The sequence below is a fragment of the Crocodylus siamensis genome, chromosome 9, assembly GCF_052110815.1.
Source record: "Crocodylus siamensis isolate JL-2025a chromosome 9, ASM5211081v1, whole genome shotgun sequence".
Taxonomy (NCBI): domain Eukaryota; kingdom Metazoa; phylum Chordata; order Crocodylia; family Crocodylidae; genus Crocodylus; species Crocodylus siamensis.
In genome coordinates, this window is record NC_143403.1 from 3,127,744 (window position 1) to 3,149,206 (window position 21,463).

Here is a 21,463-nt window from a genome sequence, read left to right on the forward strand (position 1 = left end):
CTTGTAGGTTAGATGGAGAGGTAGTTTATAGGTCCCTGCAATCCGGATGTCATTCCCCATAGGCAAGAGGCAGGAGCTCTGAAGCCCTCTTACAAGTTTAATTTGAAAAGCACTTGTGACTATAGGTGCACAAAAAGGAATTCACAGCTGCTCAGAAAGGTTCAGATAGAAACAAAGCATGCTTGACCCGTCGGTGGACAAGGTTTCATTAACAATGGGATGAAAATAAGATTGGGCAGCAGGCATCTGTACAGCCTTCAGAATCGTGATGTTTGAACAATACCCAAAGTGAAGTGGGTTCTTCCTTAAGGACAGACAGTGTCCTGAAGCTACATTGTTCATAAATACACATTTATTTGTTTTATTAGAAATGCATAATTACAGCTTTTTATAGCATTTTTCCCCTAGAAAAGTAGTTAAGCAACAGTACAAACAAAATTGTTAGTCTTTTGCAAATACATTTTCATTACACTGAACAGAAAACACCAGCAAAAGGCTAAGACTTGCAGTTATGGTGGGGGGGTCCTCTTTTTTTATTTTTTTTTTGTTTTCCATTTTTTGTTATAAACACCTTAGCAAATAAAAAAGCTGTTTAAACGGTGAAAAATATTTGAGCTCTTCATTTTCTATTGGTAAAGCAAGTACTGCAAAGCAGCAACATGTCTGATAAGATATCATGGACATTCAATGATATGATTCACAGAAGAAATGACAGGATGGACCATGACCAGTAATTCAGTTTTCACGTTCTGATTATTCTTTTTTCGTTCTGGATGGAATTTTCTCTCTCTTAAATATACCTAAGGGATAACCGTGGATACTTTGAAGATCATATCCTCAGCCGGTAGAGTGGTCATTCCATTGAAACCAACAGACCTTTGCCGATACGTGCCAGATGAGACCCTAGCCCCGTGTGTGCGAAAATGAACAAACAGACAGAACTCTGATATTTACAGGAGACGTATTTGAAAAGGTCAACGAGTCTGATGTCATCCTTTCCTTCCGCCTGTCATGGCACACGAGCCGCAACCCTTTGGCTCCTGACTGTGGTCGCTGGCATTTGGGTCTTTCCAATTTTCACAGTTCCAATGCACTATTGGATCTGGATCGCTCCGTGCTCTATCTGCATTTCTGGCTGGATAGCTGATGGAAGGGCATCGGTGCTCTAGGTAAAAAACATGAAAAGAAAATGAATGTGCATTCTGGTGACTGAAGAACAACGGTACAAACCTTCTGATGCCCGTTTGGGGCTTTGTGATGCAAGTATTTTAAAGATGACAGAATCCAGCCATCAGGATTCCTAACCCTTCTTCTCTCACAGACTTGCTGGGGGCCTTTCATGCAAATTGCTTTACCTTGCTATCTCAACCCATCTGGAAAACAAGAATGAGACCACTTACTTGCTTTATAGGAGTGCCAGAAAAACTAGCAAATCTATTGCTGCATATAAGCTCAAAAAAATACTAAGTGTTGCTACAATACTAAATGTGTTATGCTTTTGCTTTATCCTGAATATACTATTACCTTCCTCTTAGTGATGTATAAATCTCAAGGAAGATTTGGTGATAAAGATGCATCTAAAACTAAAGGGGGGTTATTTTTCTATAGATGGGCAAAGAGCAGGGGAGACTCACTACTGTTAAGGCCAATCTGTGTTATGACTACTGGTAAAATGTTGCTTAAAAGAGGTAAAATACTTATGAAGCTGCTTAGAAAACAGTCTTTAAATCCCAGTGAAAAAAGAAGAGCAGGGAAGGAGGGGAGAGAGCTAAACCAGAACAAAAAGAAAAGAAGCTCATTCACACATAAGAGTTATATCCCTTTGACAATAATAGTGTATTTAACCTGGACAACTCCTCTAAAGCAGGTACAGTTATAAGATGCAGAACTCTACACCGAGACAGCTAATTCCATAGGGGGTATAAATGATGCCATTATTAGGTATAATCTGTATACCACCAGAACTGCTTCTGCACTAAAGGCTGCACATGTGCAACCATTTGTTAAAAAAGAAAAATCCTAACCCTAGCCAAAATAGTTAAATCAGTACAGAAACCCATGTAAACCAGGCCTACAATGGATTTGAAATAGGAGTTCACACATGTTTTAACACTATAGTACTAAACCTTTACCATGTACAATGGGCCTTTTTGTCCAGTCTGCCCAAGTTTTTCAGATAGCACATTTAAGTGAAATTCACACCTAATAAACAAGGTCAAATAAGAATAAAACTACTGTAAATGACCTGGTACATTCTGTAAAATTAGCTTTCCTCTTCTAAAAATCTTCCTAGTGGCCCCAAATCCTCCTTCCCTTTCCTACCGAGAGGAACTAGACTTGTATGAAAAAGATTTCAATATATATATATTTAAATCTATACTACATATATAGTAATACTCTGCAGAACTTGATTTGCTGTCTAAAATAAAAGGTGTTTGCATTACCATGACATTTGTCAGGTATCAGTGCAGTCGAGCAAGGCTGGCAAGTGAGCAGTCTCAGGGTGTGACAGATTTTGGAGGACGCAAGTTAACCTACAGCGTCACATAAGCTCTACTGATATTCTGGGCACAGGGCAGAAGGAGGAGAGCAGCAGCTTGGCCCTTACAGAAGATCCTTTTTGACACCCTACCCCACCCAGCAGCACAACAAAAATGGAAACATGAGCAATGGTTTCCCTACCTTAATAGCTTTCTATACAGCAATGATTTATTTAGTCAAAGAAAAACACAGAGGGGTTCAAAATGTCAAAAGCTTTGTTCCTAAATTAAGGTTTCCCTGCGACATTAATCCCATCCATGCCTCTGTGTTCTTTTGCCAGTAATCACACATACCCACACCAGTTTTTCCTATGGAATTTTATGGGGCATTTGATCACTTATTTACTGGTTCTCTGTGCTAGTGCCAATATGGAGAATAATGCTAACACCTTGTCGACTGCCAAACTGTAAAGTGACCACCCAAACACCTGAGAAAAATATTTGGAAGGAAAAAAAATCAATATCTACAACAGAAACACTCATTAGTTATTAAAGACTCAGCCCAGAAGTGGGAGGATGTCCGAAGGGGAGTACAGGTGGTCCCGTGCTGTGGACTTCGACCACATTCCCAGCGCTACCAAAATTTAATCCTGGGTCAGGTGGTTTTCATGAAAACAAAATAGCTCATACTTTGGCATTACCACTGTTCACATTAACTAACATGTTGCAAATAATAGTGCTAGAAATGAAGAACACACCCAAGTTGTGAAAATAAGCAGCTCTCAACTCTGCCTTTGTCTGTAGCTTTGTACCTGGAATGTGCTAGTGATACGTTTGCAATTATATGTCTAACCACCTGGAACCTCTACTCATACCCAAAATGAATATGCCAGTGCAAAACTGCGCAGGAATAAACTGAATTTACTACTCAATACCTGGACATTTGTATCTCCTTCCATTCAATGCAGGGAGAGACTGATTTAACAAGGCCTCACTTGGGCTTTCAATTTTCCTTGTGCAGCCAGGAGTTAGGCTCAATTTGCAGGTACAAAGATGAGACCAGAGGTGCTTAAATTTTCAGGCCCGCAGGAGTTGCTTGCCTTTGCTTTTCTGAACTTGGAGTGTGCAGAGGGCACTAAATTCTGGCCCTGGAGGAGAATAATGAACTCCACTTTAGAGAGGGGTGGCCTACAGGAAGAGATTCAAAATGACCGAGAATGCCACGGTGTGTCTCCAAAGAGCCTCCGAAATGGAGAAGCAGGGTGTTGCTACCTTACTCTGCTGGGAAAGACATTTCATTTCCACCCCGCCTCTTGATGAACAAGCGCCTTTCCAACATGAGGCAAGCCCATTCCATCCTTTCAGCCAAACGGTTGTTCGACCTGTTTACTCAAGTCATCCTCGCATCTTAAAATGATGCAAACATCCAGATGGGCTTTTCTGCTTTGATTCTGCAGCTCCTTCGTTGTTAGATTGCATAAATGACTTACCCTCTGCTTATTTTTAGCCTTGTCTGCATTTCTTTTTGTACCCTCCTCGCACTCCCCATTCCTTTCCGTTTTATTTCAGCTTGGTATAAATCTCTGCGGTTAACCACAATATTAAAACCTAACACGGTGCGAAATGTCTCCGCAAAAAGGAGCGACTCTGATGGTGGCTGCCAATCGTATGGGAGACAGATGCTTGTGTTTATGACTGGACTCCACAACCGACTCCCTGTCAGCTCTGATAGCCAAGAAAGGAGGAGGAGACAGTCCCAAGCAACGTGCTCCACAACATATTTAATCAGAATTAAATTATAGGAGCACTCAGAGACCCAGAATTGGGATGGCAGTTAGCTATTACAGCAGCACCTCTAACCGTGTGGTACATGTGCATTTTATGGCAGAGAGCCAGAGACATGCCTAGTGCTTTAAAAGTTTACAAGCCATAAGTAAGGTTAGACCCTTGAACACAGAGGTGCTTGTTGGCTAAGATGCCATTAGGGATGAGCATGACCAAAGAGACTAATGTGTTGTGAGGGCTGAAGAGGAGTAGCAACGTGCCAAATGTATGGGAAGGCCATTAAGGGTTTGCCTATGTGGGAAATTATCTTCCAGTAAGTTAGGTGCAAGCTCACAGCACCTTCACTTCCCCACACTAACTCTGTGTCAATGGTCTTAACACACAATGGCTGCATCCAGACAAGTGCGGCTGTGCGGTATACGGCGCCGCAGACACTGGTGCCACATACCTCATGTTCAGTTGTTCTCTGCAATGCAAGGGGGTAGTACAGGCGGGGGGGGGGTTGATCCATGGAGAAAACTCATGGAGAAAAAAAGCAGAGCAGTGCATACACAGGCAGCTTAAAAAGGAGAGCTGGGCCACCTGGAGCTGTGCTGTGGCTGCCAGCCAGGCTCCGTGCGACAGAATCGCCACTGCTGCAGCCCTGGGAGGCCACCAGGACCCCAGGTAAGGCCCCCAGCCTCCACTACCGCCCCCGAGGTAACTTGCCATGTGCCAGAGTGCCCATGTATGGGCTTTCCCTGGGGACAAGTAGCAGCAGCACAAGGTGCACTACCTGTCCAAACAGCCACACCACATGTGGACGCAGCCAATAAATGCAACATTGCTGACTGCTTTATTACAGTGGAGTGAGCTCTCTCACATAGGCTGTTTAAAATGTGCGCAAGACTCCCATGCTGAGAGCTGGTACAGAGGAGCTGGAGCAGTATAAATATCTATGCCAGCGCTCTAATTTACCTGTTCAGGAAAGCCCAAGGAGATCATTTTTGCTTGCTGTTTTTAGGACAGGGACTTTGGGATTGTATTCATTTGACTTATAATGCTAAGAGAGTTTGCCGGCATTTGCCTGCTTTTCCGCTATCTCTTTAATCAAGGAGTGGGAGTGGAGATTAGATGTGGAATGCCGCAGGGAAGAAGCGAGTCTGGAGGAGAGATTTAGAGGCTTGGATTTTGTGCGTGCACAGGTGATGAGTGTTACAGGGGAACCTACCAGCCTGCTTCATATGGACTAGAAGCCAAAAAGGCCTCAAGGGACAGCATCTGTCTTCCAATAACCTAACGTCAGTGGTGCTGGAAGTGCTGGTTGGAAGTGCTGGTTGGCCATGGCTAAATCCAGAGGTGATGGGTTGGCCCTGTTTCACTGAAGACTCTGCAACGATTTCCCTCTCCATAAAAATCAAATCATCTCTTTGCCACTTTTCTTGCTGAAGCTCCAGTTTTGGTCTATATTTCAGTGCTGTACTTTTTGTGTCAGGGTGGAGACCGTGACTGCACTGGGATGTTTCATTTTCACCCTCCTTCAAATAATTTATTGACCCATATGTTCCTTTTCGATTAAGTAACAGTATTAGCTTTGGTGGGGGGATGTTAGGTACCCAGAGGCCTCTAGGTGTGGACACCCTATAAATAAAACTGTTGTATTACTACTATTGTTATTTCTAATGTAGTGTTAAAAGCCTAATAAGACTCCCGGACATAGAAGATCTGCTTCATGTTATGTGTGGCTCTTGCATATCATTAAGGACGTGTCCTTGCAGAACAAACAGGAAAAGTTTCCTTCCATTCATTATGGAATCTGTTGTCAGGGCCTGCTAAGAACAGCAGGCCTTACTTACCATGCCTATCTATTAACAATTCATATAAAAATAAGCACAGAAACTGTTATTTAACAGAACAGCCATTAAAAAAACTGCTTTGCTTCACCAATCCGAACATGCTGAGCAATCTCTATTTCTCTACACAGATCATTCAAAGTCCTAGGAGCAGGGCAACATTTGTCAACTAAGACCTTTTTTTTAAAACAAAAAATGCAATCTGGTTAAAGCAAAAGATCTCATGAATGTATCCAGGTTTTCTTTTCTTGCCCCCCCACCAGCCTCTGAAAATAATCCCCCCCACCCAAAAAAATATTAAAAGTCTCATTTTGAAATATTTTCAAATGAGACATGTTTTCCAATTTGCCCTTCAAATTTATTTTTTAAAATAAGCAAAAAGGCTCAACAACAGCAAGGCAAAAATAGTTTTTAAAAAGTTTCATTTCAACTTGTAAAAAATAAAATGTTTTATTTTGACTGAATCTGAAACCAAAGTTTTTTCCCCCCATTTTTTGGAGCTCGCAAAAAACCAAACAAACTACTATTTATAGAGCTCTCCTTGGTGTGTTTCAGGAGGCTTTCAAAGAACCAAACCTATGCTTTGTAAATTGAAGCTATTTTGGGGTCATAACAATGTAAAAATGGTTTCTCATGGTGGTAACCTACTGTATGAGAACAACACTGGATGACACCAGAACTTGCAAAATGCAACATTTTCTGCGCAGACCTGATATAATGGTTTTCTAAGCAAAGCCAATGTCTGCAGCCAGTTTACAAATCCCCAGGTAATAGGGGGTTGCGATGGAAAAAGTGACAAAAATCCAACTCAAAGTCTCACCAGTGGCACAGATATGCTAACATGATATACAATATACGGGCAGCAAATAGAAGCTTATTTTGCACTGCTACCAGACACACCTGAGGGATTATGCCTACAAAAGCAGGCTATAGCCCATGCTGGGAGGGAGGGAGGGGAGGAAAGGAAAGCCTTCAAAAATGGTCATTTGAAAATGTGCCATTTGGCTGTCATCTGTTGCCACTTCAAGGAGACAACAAGTCATTAGGCATGTAATTCTTGCTCTGTGACAGCCAGCTACATTCAAGCAGCTAGAGATCATTGCAGAGCTTGAGTGACTTTATGCTTCTTACAGTGACTTTTGTACATCCTCAGTGATATGCAAATTCCTTCAATGATATGAATATTCATCCTGATATAGAAGTGCCATAAGTGCCATCAGAAGAGAGCACCTCAAGTGTCCCCTTCATAGCTAACTCTGAAGCTCTCATGGAGAATCTAGGCAGGAGATCAAAATGATTGGAAAACTATGGTGAGGAAGGCAATGCCATTCTTCAAGGAGCTTGGACTGGAGAACCTCAACCTCCTCTTGTCATAACTCCAGGCAAGCTTCTTCTCCCTGTCCCATCATCCTGGTGCTCAGCCTTTAAGGATACAGGAAAACATCCATGACAAAAAAACCCCTATTTTCTAGGGCATAAAACAAGGACTTCCAGACAGAAATGAATCCAAAACTAATGAAAGGCTATTTGTACTATTAACAAAATGGAAGCACTTATTGGAGAAGCAGGAAAAGCCTGACAGGAATGGAGTATCTGTGGTCAGAAGCACAATTTCTTCGATAGAAATTCGTATCACTTCAAGTACTTGCAACTGGGGGCAGAGTGGGGAGAATACGTACTTGAGTAGTAGCAGTGTGATCTGTCACAGGTGCCAGCTGGACATATTGGACCTGGATATCGCTTCCTTGGAGCGGAGATCCATCGACACCCCCAGAAGCAGGATCAGCCGAAGCAACCGCTATCAACTGCGCACCTTGTAACACCTGCAAGGCAACCAACAAACCGTTTTGTAAACAACCAAAAATCACAACAGCGCTGTGAAACACCTGCAACTCCAAACAGACCTTCCCCTGCAAAAAAAACCAACCTATGCATCGGTAAGAGTTAAAGTTAACTTGCAAGAGTTTCCAAAAGCAGAAGGTATTCATGCTGAAGGGCTCTTATGCCAGATGCACTTTGGTTTAAGAAGTCCGGATGCTCTCAGTTCCTTATTGCAAAGATTATCAGGGAGCATACCTGGAAATATTTAACTCTCTTACAATCGCACAAACCAGTTGCATTTCAGATGCTTCAGCAATGGAACAAAATCATCCCTAAGGACTCTGCTCAATACGCCACGTTTCATTTTTTACGTTACAATAAAACGCTGAGTTAGTACAGAAGAATGAGGCAGTTCTTGATAGAGGTAAGGGCAATTAGCACGTGATATTTCTTAAACCTAACGACTGACGGTCTTTTCCTTGGGACAAGTGGATGTGTTAGCTTCTACAAGTGTTCCGAGGAGAGGAATGAGACCTTCACATTTACAAGCACGTGAAGCATAGGTGAAAAAAGTGTGCCTAAACCCAACTCTCTGAAGTCAATGAGTATCTGTCTGTTAAGCGCAATGGGGCCTTGGTGAAGGGTGCTGAGGCCTTGCTTGAAACAAGGAAGTGCTCTCACAAGCGTATAGGGAAGAACACCATAGGCCCAACTAGACTTTTGAAGGAAACCCAAAGCAGAACCCCAGAATTAATGACCAGAGGACTAGACAGTGGGCCCCAAGGCTAGGCCTTTTTCTTCTTGATCCTATGTTTGTGTAAAAACCTTTGGCTTCATGTCATACATGTATATTCAGGTTCAGGAACGTAGGATGAGAAAAAGGCCTTTGCTGAGTGACAAGTTTTTCTCATCTCACTGTGCCATCAGGATAGGGTTGACCAGGAGTCTACTGGAATATCGGCTTTGATCTCCTGGTGACTCCTGAAGCAATCCAGGAGATTGATACAGGCAGTCCTCAACTTACAACGTTTCAAGTTACAATGTTTTGCACTTACAACATTTATAAATTTACACCGTTTCAACTTCTGACATCAGTTTTGACTTTGCAACGCTTGATCTGATGCCATGCCATGCCGGTGAACAAGTTCGCTGTGTCGCCCATCTCCTGTCTGTCCAAACTTCCTTGGACACTTTCTTTAAGAAAGCAGACAAGACTCCAGGAGTCCTTCCAAATCAATATGATGGCTATTTACAATAGAAACACATTAATGTAGCTATACTACCCATCTGTAAGTGATTGCCTACAAAATACTGGGTTATTTTTGGTGAAAATGGGGTATTGGGTCTTGGTTCAGGAACCAATCCCCCATTTATAACATTGTTTTCTATGGGAAAATCAGTTCTGAGTTACAACATTTCGACCTAAGATGCGGTCTCAGGAACCAGTTGTGTCATAAGTCTGAGGACTGCCTGTATTGTGAACGGGTCGAACACTACATTATGTCATGTTGGGGGCAAAAAAATCTTTCAGAATAGCTTCAGTCAGAATCGGCAACCCTACACCAAGAAACAAAGAAACGCTGCTGCCGCGCTACTGTAAAGATCTGTAGCTTTTATTTTTTTAAACCATTGTGGAAAGGTACTTCGGGAAGCATTTTACATCAACATATAATAGTTTTCACAAACATATAATGCCTATTGTCCTACTAATGAATGCGATAACTTCCTGGGTGTGAGCAGAATCAGCTGATCATCGGTTCCTAAGTCTGCAAGTAGTTATTGTAAAGTCTTTGAGCTGCTTCAGCTAATTATGCAATAATGTCAACAGAACAGAACATTCCCACAAAAGAACGGTCTCTCGCTGCTATATAAATAAGGAGACAAAGCCAAGACATTCACTCGAGCGGCCAAAGACATTAATCTTGTGACAACATATTGTTCTGACGGTTATGCTCCTATCATATAAGAAAGGTGTCAATTCAATCACTATTTCTACAGAACATTTGTGCTCATTTACCTACTACAGTTCTGCATATGGACTAATTCACGTAACTAATTCCTTGGCTTCACACAATTGGACCAACTGATCCATTAAACAGTTTATTTGTGTATTTTTATGATTCAGCTCTTTTTACAATTCATGTATTGTGTTAGTGAAGTGAGGAAGGAACGTGATACCAGAATACCATGTCATATTGAACCAAAACACCCTTTCCTTTAAACCCATCCTGAATTTAGAGTCGCCCATTTTAGTTTTCATATGCTAAACTTCTAAAGTCAGCTTTCCAAATCATAGCCATCATCAGATTTTTATTAAAAAGAGAAAAGAAAACATAAGAAATCAGAGAACAAAGAACAAATAATGAACTTAGCAAGATTTCCTATATAAAAATAGAGTTTGTCAGCTGATGTCCAGGGGAAGGGTCGTGGACGTACATCAGAAGCTCTCTGGGGAGCTTGGGAGACAAAGGAAGTTACTTTTCTAAGTGACTATGATAAGTGCTGCCAGGATCTCATATGGCTCTTGGGTTTTCTTAGGGACAGTCAAGAAAAGAAGGCCAAATTGCATAAGACTGCTTGATTTTGTTTGTACAGGGCTGTATTACAGTCTCCATTTCTTCTCACTGACATATTTTTAAAACTAAGATACATATATGTCTGTGTGTAGAGCGGGCACCTCCCCCTCTGCATTACTGAGTACATATTAGCCAGGAAGAATAATACTTGACAACTTACGTCTTCTTACATCAGTTGTATTTTGGCTGCCAAACCGCAGAATAATGGTGTGTGACTGGATTCAACATCCCTTTTACATTATGACTATGTAATTGAAATTATGTTACATCAAAAAAGCTTATAGTTTTTTAGTACCAAGTTGTATGTGCTAGAGTCTCTTCATAACTGCACTTCTTCCAGCAACCTTTGGCAATCCTCATTTTCATGGCGTGTAATATGGAGGAGAAATAGTAAACCTTGTATATTATTTTACAATTAACTTACACGATTCTTGGCAATACCACAACTTTGTACTTTAAACACCTTCCTGCCAGTAACCCATATTAATTTCCACATGAAATACCTATTGATATTTAATATAGTCTTCTGTATTGGTTTTACTGAGACTATGTAATATGATGAACTATTAGTATCAGACTTTTCCCCAGGGGAAGCTTTGATTCATAATTCAGGCTACATCTAGAGTGCATCTGAGAGTGCAATCCCTGCACAAGGAGACTTACTGAGTCACTTTACCCTAGTTAGCTTGAGTAATAGCTGTAATTACTTGGCAGCATGGGCTGTACCAGCCTGGCAAGGACCCTGCATACCCATGTTGATGGCTGACACCTACATTACCATGGTTTCTCTACAAACACAAAGTGAAATAGCTATGTGAATGTACATGCATATGTGCTATAACATACCTCTAAATACACCACTTCTCAGTGTGGCTTTTATCCTTCAAAGCAGGGTACCATTACACTGCCTTCTACTATTCAGTGCAGACATACCCAGACCCTTGTTCATCTCTCTTGGGACTTATTTCTTTTTCGATGTCCTCTTTCCAAAAGTGGAGTGAGCAGACATTGAAAAAAAATATAAAAAAATTAGGCGAGTGTCTTAGCACATCAAGAATGAGAAATCTGCCATTGTGGAATAAGTGTTCATAACAGAGAAATCCCTTTTCCTGTAACAGCTCCCCTTGGTGCAAAGCTGGGAATTTAAAGGTGGCTGTTTCCATCACTGACAGACAAGGTGAAACAAGAGCATACAGTGATTTCCCCAAAAGTTATGTCAAATTCTTACAGTCCTATTAAATATGGGAACATTTCTAGTTTGTCTGTTTCAAATTCCTGATCAGTTTAAGGAAAAAGCTCGGAAGCTTACAATTCAAATCACGGCCTTCTTGGTAATAATCCAGTAGCTTTTATTTTGTAATCACATAAACACTGCTGCTAAGATCAACTGATGAATACAAGATAGTCCCAACACTACTTTTTTCCCATGGGTGGATGAAGGTGAAAATCAAGGAGGAAAATCCCAACCCTAAATTAAACCAGATGATGCGGCTTTAAACAAACAATGAGGAGCAAGATCTCAGTGTCTTCAGGAATCAGAGATTATGTTCTAAATAAAGTATTTTGCTACTCCTGTTTGAAGTGCTGTTGCAATTAAATACACAACCGGATGACAAAACGAGATAGAAAATCCCCATTCTGACCCTTTCTTTTTGAAACAGGATTTGGCAATAACGTATTTAGAACTGCTGCCGCAATACTGCAGTATATTATTTTAAATTTGTTGAGTCAAAGAGTGGACAGAGCCAATTCAGTCACAACCCAGTGCACTTGATCCCTCTCCGTAGGACTCCAAACTGCTCTATCACATGATGAGAAGACCCACCAAAGAGAATAAAAGTACTCTCTTAACTACCCACATTGTATTCATAAGATACTGCAAATAATCAGCCGAATATCTCTAAATCCACTGGCTGGAGAATATCACACCACCAGCCATTTCATTATACATTGGCAATAGTGGGAATAATGTATTCATTCCAACTATTGGGAATGAATCTCTCCAAATATTCTACGTTCACTGTGGATAGATTATAAAAGTTGTACCATTTATCTGCCTTCATGCAGACTTGTAAGGCATTAGGAAGTAGCTATATTATATATATTTCTGTATAACTGCACATCACAACTAGGAAGCTTCTCAACAAAGTTTCTACTTGCGACATGCAGTAATACCGATAAATCCTTCACGCGGAAGGATCCTAGTGCAGAAAATGCCAAAGTCAATGGGAATCTTTCCATTGTCTTTCAATTGGGACTACAGATTTTTATCCAATATATTCCAAGTGCTTCATAAAAGTCGATATATTACCACCTGCATTTTATATATGAGAAAACCAAAATCCATTGAGGGGAAAAGTAACTTGCCTGTGCCACACAGTCTGGTCAGAAACAAGAAAGAGAACATAATCCAGGTTGCTTGAATGCCAGTCTTGTTTTCAAATCAGTAGGTCATACTAATAAGAACAACTAAAGCTTTGAGCCGGGTAAACCATGTGGTGATGATAGCCCACTTCATTTAAATTTGACTGCTTTTGCTACTTCCATGGTAATTTTTTTTTACATCAAATGTAAAATAAGTTCACAGGCCATACCAATACAACAAGTGGTAAGAAGGAGTGGAAAGACTGAAGACTTTCTATCAGGCGGCATTAAACCAGGAGCTCTGCGAGAAATCCTTGGCAAATGGTCCTTGTTCAAGAATAAAGCCTTTGTTTGGATGTTCACAGGATCTCTAGACCACCAGTTCAGTTCTGTGATTCTTACCTGCTACTGACCTTAAAAATAAAGGAATTGTATTGAAAAACTAAACAAACAATCTGTCCTGAAAATGAACTTTTCTTCCCAATTCCATTGGGCTTCCTGACATCCTCTCTCACTGCTCAAAAACAGGTAATAGAAGATGGCTAAACTAAAAATAACAAACTTCACTTCCAATGGAATTGATTGTTATTTCAGACACTAAACACTCGTGAAACAAGCAGCTCAACAATGATCTTTCTTTTCTTTAGGCACAAGAGCATGGAAATATTTGACATTGAGCGTGGCTTAAGCTAAATCAAGCCACGCTGACAGTTCAATTAAATGTTTGAGGAGGAGCAACCCTACACAATCCCAACTTTAAACATCAAATGGATAAAAACGCTCTTTTAAAATAATTTTGGGAGACAGCATTAAAAAACAAGAACCATATTTGGTCAGCTCATATTGCCTGATGTCTCAAAGTACTGCAGAACAAAGAGTGAGAAAACGGTCTTTGTCTTGACAGTGAGACAGGTTTAAATGCTTCAAGGAATTGGAGTGTATTGTTTACGTTACAGGGTTGTACAGTTATTAAAGTAAGTGATTAGAAAACTGGCATGGGTTATTTGTTAGGTTCCTCAAAGCGGTTTTTGGCTTTTTTTAACCTTATCTTAAAATGAAGGCTGTAACGCTCTTCTCCTCAGACAAAAAAGCTATAAGTTATTAACCTATTTCACAGCTCTACCCACTGTTCTGAAACATTACTGTGCACGCTTCCCTCCGCAGACCTGACAAACAATCGTATTTGATGATTTATACTTGAAAGCCTATCTAACTTTATTCCAATCGCACAGTTGGTCCAATAAAGGTATCGCCCCAAAAATCCTTGCCTCGAAGCTATTTAGCAAAGAAAGGGAGGTGGGGGAACCCATACAAAGCCAGGACACTTTAGAACAGGTAATGAATACATATTTTTACATAATTATTACTAAAATTTAAATCTGCACTTGCCAAACAGTCTGTACAAACAATTCTTCTTTCAGAAACGTTTAGATTTTAGAATGGAAAAGAAGTGAAAACGCCAAGACATGCTCGGTGCTGAAGGTCTCGGCATTTGGAAGTATGGAAGCAACCTACTGCATCTGCAAAACTTTTTCAACAGATCACATCACTGGAGTATGCCACTGGTATTTTAGGAATATCTTATCCGGGCTAAAAATTCTTGGGAGGCTTGACAAGATGTACTCTCTTCTCACACTTGAGTCTCACTGAACTACTTTTGGAGAGTACTTTTGAACATTAGAGATCAAAGCCTAGCTGGCGCAGTGGGGAGGTGCTGTAGCATCCACCGAGACATGACCCACTACTCTAGTATTGCTGGAGTGATGTAGCTGTGATGTTCCAGGAATTGCACAAAAGGCAAGAAGAATACCTTCAATTCAAACCTTGTCTAACTTTACTCCAACCGCACAGCTGGTCCAATGAAAGATATCATCCCTCAAAATCCTTACCCAGGATTCTCTCCCCATTTTGTATGCTTCCCAAGGCAAGAATTTGGAGGCAGGTTGTGGGTCCACCTCTTTTTATGACCTTGCTTCTGTGCTACCAGTGCTTTCACACACAAGTATCGAAAGCCTTAATGTCTCTTCTTCAGGGCCCTCAAGGGGGGAGGCATCGTGATCTCAAGGATTACCTTGTCCTCTTGGGTGACCATGGCATTGCAGGGTGCAAACGAACAAAGGCACATCTCTTGTGCCAGGTTAACACTGGCAAAATCCTTTCCCATCACCTATGAGACCTCTCAGCCTCTCAAAACATAATGTAAAATCCATTAAATATCATTTTTATTTTGCCCCCAATAACAACACTTGGGATGACAGAAGGAAAAACTTGTTAATGTTGCTGAGGAATACAGGATTTCAGTCTTCCTGAGTGAATGTTTATTTTACTCAATTTTGCATGCATCTAGATACCACAGTGATAAAGATTACACAGTAGCAGACGGATTAGATAAAGTGAACTAAAATAAGACAGATAGACTCCCTCCGGCCCGCACAGAGCACACATCCCAGGCACACACATTATCCCTTCTCCCTGCAGCAATAATCTATGCAAAGGCTTGTTGCTAAAAAATCCAAAAAGCAGGCACTACCTCCTCAATGATCTGAATTTTAGTCTTGCTTTCTCTTTTTTACCTAGTTTACTCTCAGTGTTCTTCCTATCTCTTTCCTTCTGAAGTCCTGCCATTAAGGGATGGGTACAATACTGGCTCTGTGAATCTGGGAATTTTTTTTCTTTTCCTTTAGTATGATGATTACCATGGAAATGCACATAATAATAAATTAATAAAAATAATGAAAGCCAAATAGACACTTTGCTCTCCTCCTTTCCATTTAGAAGAGGGTTTCAGTCTACAACTAATAGTTCCCACTTAGCATTCAACTGCCAGATCAGAAAAAGAAAGATTAAAATGTAATAGGTTTTCCTTTGGTTTCTTCCAAAATTGTTTGAGCATAATTTCCAAGCGTGGTACAGCACAATCGCATCCTCAGCTGATTTATGCTTATCATTAAAAAAATGACATATTACAAGTATCTAAAAGAATCAAGTCACCCTCTAAGATTTCAATCTCAAAAAAATGGTTATTGTTTTGGAAAAACTAAAAGTCTCTTTATGCAGAAAGGACAAGTTTAATCAACCTCACAATGATCCCTCCATCACTTTCTAAGCTTACTCTCACTTGCGTCGTTTTGTGAGCTACCCCCTGCAATAATGTAGGTGAACCCATAGGTCTGTCACCCTATAAAAACTGAACAATATTCAATGGGAATTCTGTGTCTCCCCATTTCTTTACATTTCCAATGCTGGAAGGCAATGAACGCTAACTCTCTTTTAAAAAAAAAACAATGAAAAAAAGATTTTGAATAATGGAAAAAGGTGGTTTTTAATAGATCATTCCTACTTGAAAGTCTTGCAGTGCTTACAGTCAGTAAATAACCATTTTACCACAATTTGTGCAAATGAAGAGACTCATGCCTGGCCAAAAGAAAAGCTCCCAAGGCCATACTCTAATTAAAGCATTGGTTAAGAAGAGCAGTTTGGGCCTGAAGGCAGAAAGAGGACTATAGGTTTAGATGATTCATGGAAAGCTGCATTTAATCTCAAGGCAGATGTTTAAGAAACATCTGCCAATCAGCCTCATACCCTTCCAGCAATGATAGCAAAAAATAACATGAATGCATTCGAAGTAGCATGTGTAGTTTCTTTACATATTAATAAGCTGGGCTGATAAATATGTTCACTTAAATAAGATTTACTGCTCCCTTTAACACATTCTTTCCAGTCTTAATGTTTTCTTCATGGAGTCTTAAAACTATTAAGATTCACTATAGGAGGTACCAACAACATATTGTTTATTTAGTAGGTTTACTGGAGCACTAGATTAATGTAATTGGAGTGAGTATATCTGAGTAAGATGCAGATCTTACATCTTTAACTTATTTTTCAACACTGCAAAATAATGAGTTTCTCCAAGGAATCAGGGGGCTTGGACTAATTTAGAGCCTAGTAAGGAATCCAGAAGACAGATATAGGACACCAATCTACTTGTGGAGCAAATAAGAGGAATTCTAAGATTCCCCAACCTTTGAGAAACAGCTCATGTTCACTTATTTCTGGACAAATCTGTTCAGCTACCTTACTGATGGAGGGGAGCCAGCAACGACAGAGTGATGCGTAAGACTGAAAAACCCAGTATGAAGGGACCAGAGAGTTCGGGAGGTTGGTAGTAGGATGAACATTTCATCCTTTCACTTCTACGTTGATGGTTCAAACTCAACTCAGGTCAGCAGCAGTGAAGACCAACTCTTACGATCTGATCGTGGCTCATGCAAAGTCGTTTCAGTGTTTTCACGGCCCCGTTCACAAAAAACTGACATCTTGGCAAGATCACTGGGACAGGAAAGGATTGGAAAGACACAGATTTAACTATCCTTTCCTCCCAAAGCCACTCTCTTCCATGCCCAAGTTAGACCAGATCGGCAGAGAAGTGCAGTGAGGCTCCACTTGTATCCACCTGTCCTGTTGATATTTAGCCTAAAATTGTCTACAGTCTCCAGGGCTGTCAATCAGGCTTTTTCGAGGGAAATAAATTAATAAAACATATGGCTCCTTTAAAACTACAGAAGTGACAAGCTGGACTGAATGACTTATAATTTTTAAAGCTGTGTAAAAAGAGGAGCATTTCATTAAACAAACTCTGCATTAGTGGCTGTAACACAAAAACCTCTAAACTTTGTCCATAAATCAGACACTGCTTTTCTTATCCAACAGTAGAATTATTTCCAGGGGTTCAGACTCGTATGTAGGGACCCACCAAATTCACAGCAGAAGTGGGCTGCGCAGTGGCTTCCTAAAGGTAATTAATCTGCCCCAAAGGTTAACTAATCTCACTATTTCAAACACGTACTTTGTATAGTCTGAATTCTTTGTTTCAGTTTTCATTAGCTGGATCTCATCATGCCTTTTTCTTTTAGATTGAAGAGCTGCCTACTCTCAAAAGTCCCTTACCTATGCAGGTATTTGGAGACCGTGATAAAGTCACCATTTAATCTTCCACTGAGTAAACTAAATAGGTTTTTTTAAGTTTCTCACTGTCAGACAGAGGTTTAGACTTCTGACTAGGCAACTGTCTTCTGATCCTTTTCTGGTTTTCAATATATTTTTTTTAAATTACATGTACGGGAACCAAAGAGTATTTCTTGTTATTTTCCTGCTTTACGAAAATAATATATCTAAAAGGTCGCATTCACGCCATTACAGCATCATGCTGGGAATTCATCTGTGACTGGTTATCTGCCTTGACTCATAAATCCTTTACAAGGTCCATGAATTCCAGAATACTAACTTCCATCTTGCAAGTGTGACCCACAGTCCTAGATCTGATGCCTGACCTTGCATTTGGCTGCATTAAAACTTAATTTTCTATGATTATATGATTCTGTGAACCTTGTTCAACTGAGCCTGCATTAATGAGCGATTCAGGCCAGCCCATGGAACGCATCTGTTCCTGTCATTGTTTAAACCATGACATCAAGAGGGTCAAACCTACAGGCTGGATCCAGCCTGCAGCCTTGCTGGGGGACCTTCCTTCATCATCAGCCAAGTGCCTGGGTGAGCCCTGCATTGCTGAAACCCCAGCAACAGCACAGGAAGAAGCTCAACACTGCAACTCATTCCTGCCATTGCAGCCAAGTGCCAGGAAAGCTGGGCTTTTTCCTACCAGGTCCCAGACTGTCCAGAGCAGGGGCTGGCTGGTCTGGGGTGGGGGAGATAACATGGGCCCAATCTGGCTTACAGGGCTGGGCCTGAGCCATCCATTTAGCCCATGGACAGGTCCTGCACCACTGTTCTGCCCTTCAGGACCACATGAGTTTGATGCCCCTGCATTACATTAATGTACACCTCATCTGTAAATGTTATCACTAATGATTTTACATTTTCTTCCAAATCGCTGGACCACCACTGGACAAGAACCAATCTCTGTGGGACATTAGTTGGATGATGACTCCTCATTCACACTTTCATTTTTACTACTGCATTTTCAATTCATTAAAGATTGGCTCCATTTATCCAATTTGATGCAAAGCTATTTTTTTTTCTGAACAGCAAGCGGACTAAATATATTATATCCAGAGAATTACTTTCCAACAAAACTCATAAAAACAATAAAGTATGTTATGACACGACCTATTTTCCATAAAAATGTTGACTGATGCTATGCTCCTATTCCTTAATTCTTAACTGATGGGGTCCAAATCCCTTCTAAAAAGCATGCAAACTGATTTATGCCTATTTACTAAATTAAAAAAACATAGCTATCAAGTGTCCCTTGATACAGGTACAGCACACAAAAGCACAATACTGATGGATGTCAGCAAAAGACGCTTCCAAAGCATAAACCCACTTCCTCTTCCTTTCAAAGAAGAGGAAGTAAAAGATGGGCTAGATAGATATTGTAATCAGGAGAAAAGATTATGCTCTATGGGGCCAATAGTGATGGAGTAAATTCCAAAATCAAGATCTCTCTTTGCTGGAAATATCCTGTCCCCTGGTTAAGTCATCCCAACACAGGAAACGTTAGCAAGGTTCCTCCATCTGATCTCAGTTATTCTGGTGCTTGTACACTGTGGCTTTTCAGAAAGCCACAACCCAAACTACTAAGGAATGTTAAAAGCAATTTCTCCATTTTGAAAGAAAGGTAATTGTATTAAAACAAGTGGGAAACTTTTAGTTTAGTATAGTAGGGATCTGCTTTTTTCAGAGACCAGGATATCTATCCTACTGAATTTGGGCTCCAGGTTTGCACACAGCAGTCCCTTCTGTTTCAATTGCAGAATCCTGCAATCCACTGTCTACATGCAATAAATCAATAAAATAAGCAGCTTTGAAAAAAAAAAACCACACACCAAGAAAACCCCTTCTCAACTGTTCAAGGACAGGAATTCCCCCTGCTGTGTATTTTTAAGTGTGCTGAATCTATCCGTGCAAAATGTGGCCTTAAATCTGTCAAAACTTCATTAGGTAACACCCATGTCGTCTAATCTAAGTGAGAGCTCCTCTCTGGAATTCCCAAGCCAAAACGCCATAAAAACTGAAACCAATTTCAAATGTACCAGGAGGAAAAGAATCATTTCAGAGTGTATTTTTATCAGCTGTCCTATTTCCTTGTGTAGGAAAGAAGAAGAAGAAGAAAAATCATAATAATAATAAAATCGCATTTGCTTTTATAGATCTAGTATGTAGTGTCTACTCTGAGATTCCCTCAATGTGCCTATGCAAACAGTTTGTGAAATATATGGAATATAAACCACAGCCATTGTGGTTAATTATACACTTTTAGCAAAAATGCCCTTCTTTTTTTTGGCTATTGTGGTTGGATTGAGTTAGATAAACCATGGCATGCTGTGGTTTACAAGATTTGAACCATATGCATGGTCAAAAAAAAAAAGTTCTGTCCCTGGAGCCCATCCCTTTACTACAGAAATTGAGGATTTGTAGAGACTTCTGGACTGTTCAGTCCTTGGGCCAGCAAGGCTGCGAGGAAAGGTCGCAGCATTAGAAAGAGCAGTCGCCACCCAGCCCACGCACTCGCCAGCAGCATCGGTTTGGAAGTGGCTATCTGAGAAGACCAACAAGGTGGGGAATTGTCTCCAGTTCAGAGGGAAAAGGAAGGGGAAAGGCCCATGACCTTCACTCACATCCCCACTGAAGAGATGAAGAGAGACAAATCTGGTCATCAAGACATTTACTCATGAAAAAGAAAAGATTTCAGGTTTTGGTAAACATTTGTATCTAATTCAGCTATAATTTGGGGTAAAAACATTTACAAGTTGAGAAAAGTCTAAGTTTTTTTTTTTGTTTCAGAGGTCTGAGACTAGAGTCAGAAGAGGTATTGGACACCGTTCACCAAACAAAGGTCGTTGTCTTACGCCTGTTGTCCCGTGGTGAGGATGCTCCCTTAGCTTCAAATCTGATGCTGTCTGAAGTGGAGCAGGGATTTGAATCAAGGTCTCTCCCATCAGAAGGAGTGGTCTCAGCACTGGTTACGTTGTGCTCCCGGGTGGGTCTCTCTCAATTTACCCTGAAGAACTTGACATTCTTCCTAACACAGCGGTGGGATAAGAGATATCCCGCAGTTAAGCGCTTAATGCATAGCAAAAACCAATGCATTAATTCTGTTACCTCATTTCTAATTTATAGGGATTAAAAGGATGGATTTAGAGGAACAAGACAAAAAATCTTTTCCATGTCATTTTGAAAATTCATTCACTACTTGTGTCTAATTTTAGAATGAGTTTTTAAGAGGGATACAAATTTCCATAAGTAGTTTAACTGCTCTAAGATAATGCTCTACGGAAAATCTGACTTGATTCAATAATGTTTCTGCCTTTAAAGTATTAATATTTTTAAGCACAAACAATAAGGCTTCATCTATTTTCATGTCAGCATTTATGTAAATATCATAGTATTAGATGTTCTTTTTATTTTTTTTACTTTAGACCTGGCATAACACTGAGAAACAAGAAAAAATCTTGGAAATGATTTACATTAAAGGAAAAAACTGCCTTCAAAAATATAATGAACAGCTATGAGATGCAGAGATGTGGGTGGTATAAAAACTTAACTGGAACAGAAGCAAAATATATACATTTCTCCTTAGAAGTCC

At 40.3% G+C, this 21,463-nt stretch overlaps 1 protein-coding gene across 3 annotated transcripts in view; it reads right to left on the minus strand.

The window, feature by feature from the left end:
* Positions 1-351: 351 nt before the first annotated feature.
* BANP (BTG3 associated nuclear protein) overlaps positions 352-21,463 on the minus strand; it is a 215,540-nt gene continuing 194,428 nt past the window's right edge. For all 3 annotated transcript variants that reach the window (XM_090062940.1, XM_090062938.1, XM_090062939.1), the window contains exons 12-13: positions 7,777-7,920; positions 352-1,165 (exon numbers count right to left, since the gene is read on the minus strand). In XM_090062940.1, the coding sequence (XP_089919066.1) occupies positions 1,094-1,165; positions 7,777-7,920 (216 nt within the window). In that variant the 3' untranslated portion in view covers positions 352-1,093. The remainder of the gene's footprint in view (positions 1,166-7,776; positions 7,921-21,463) is intronic.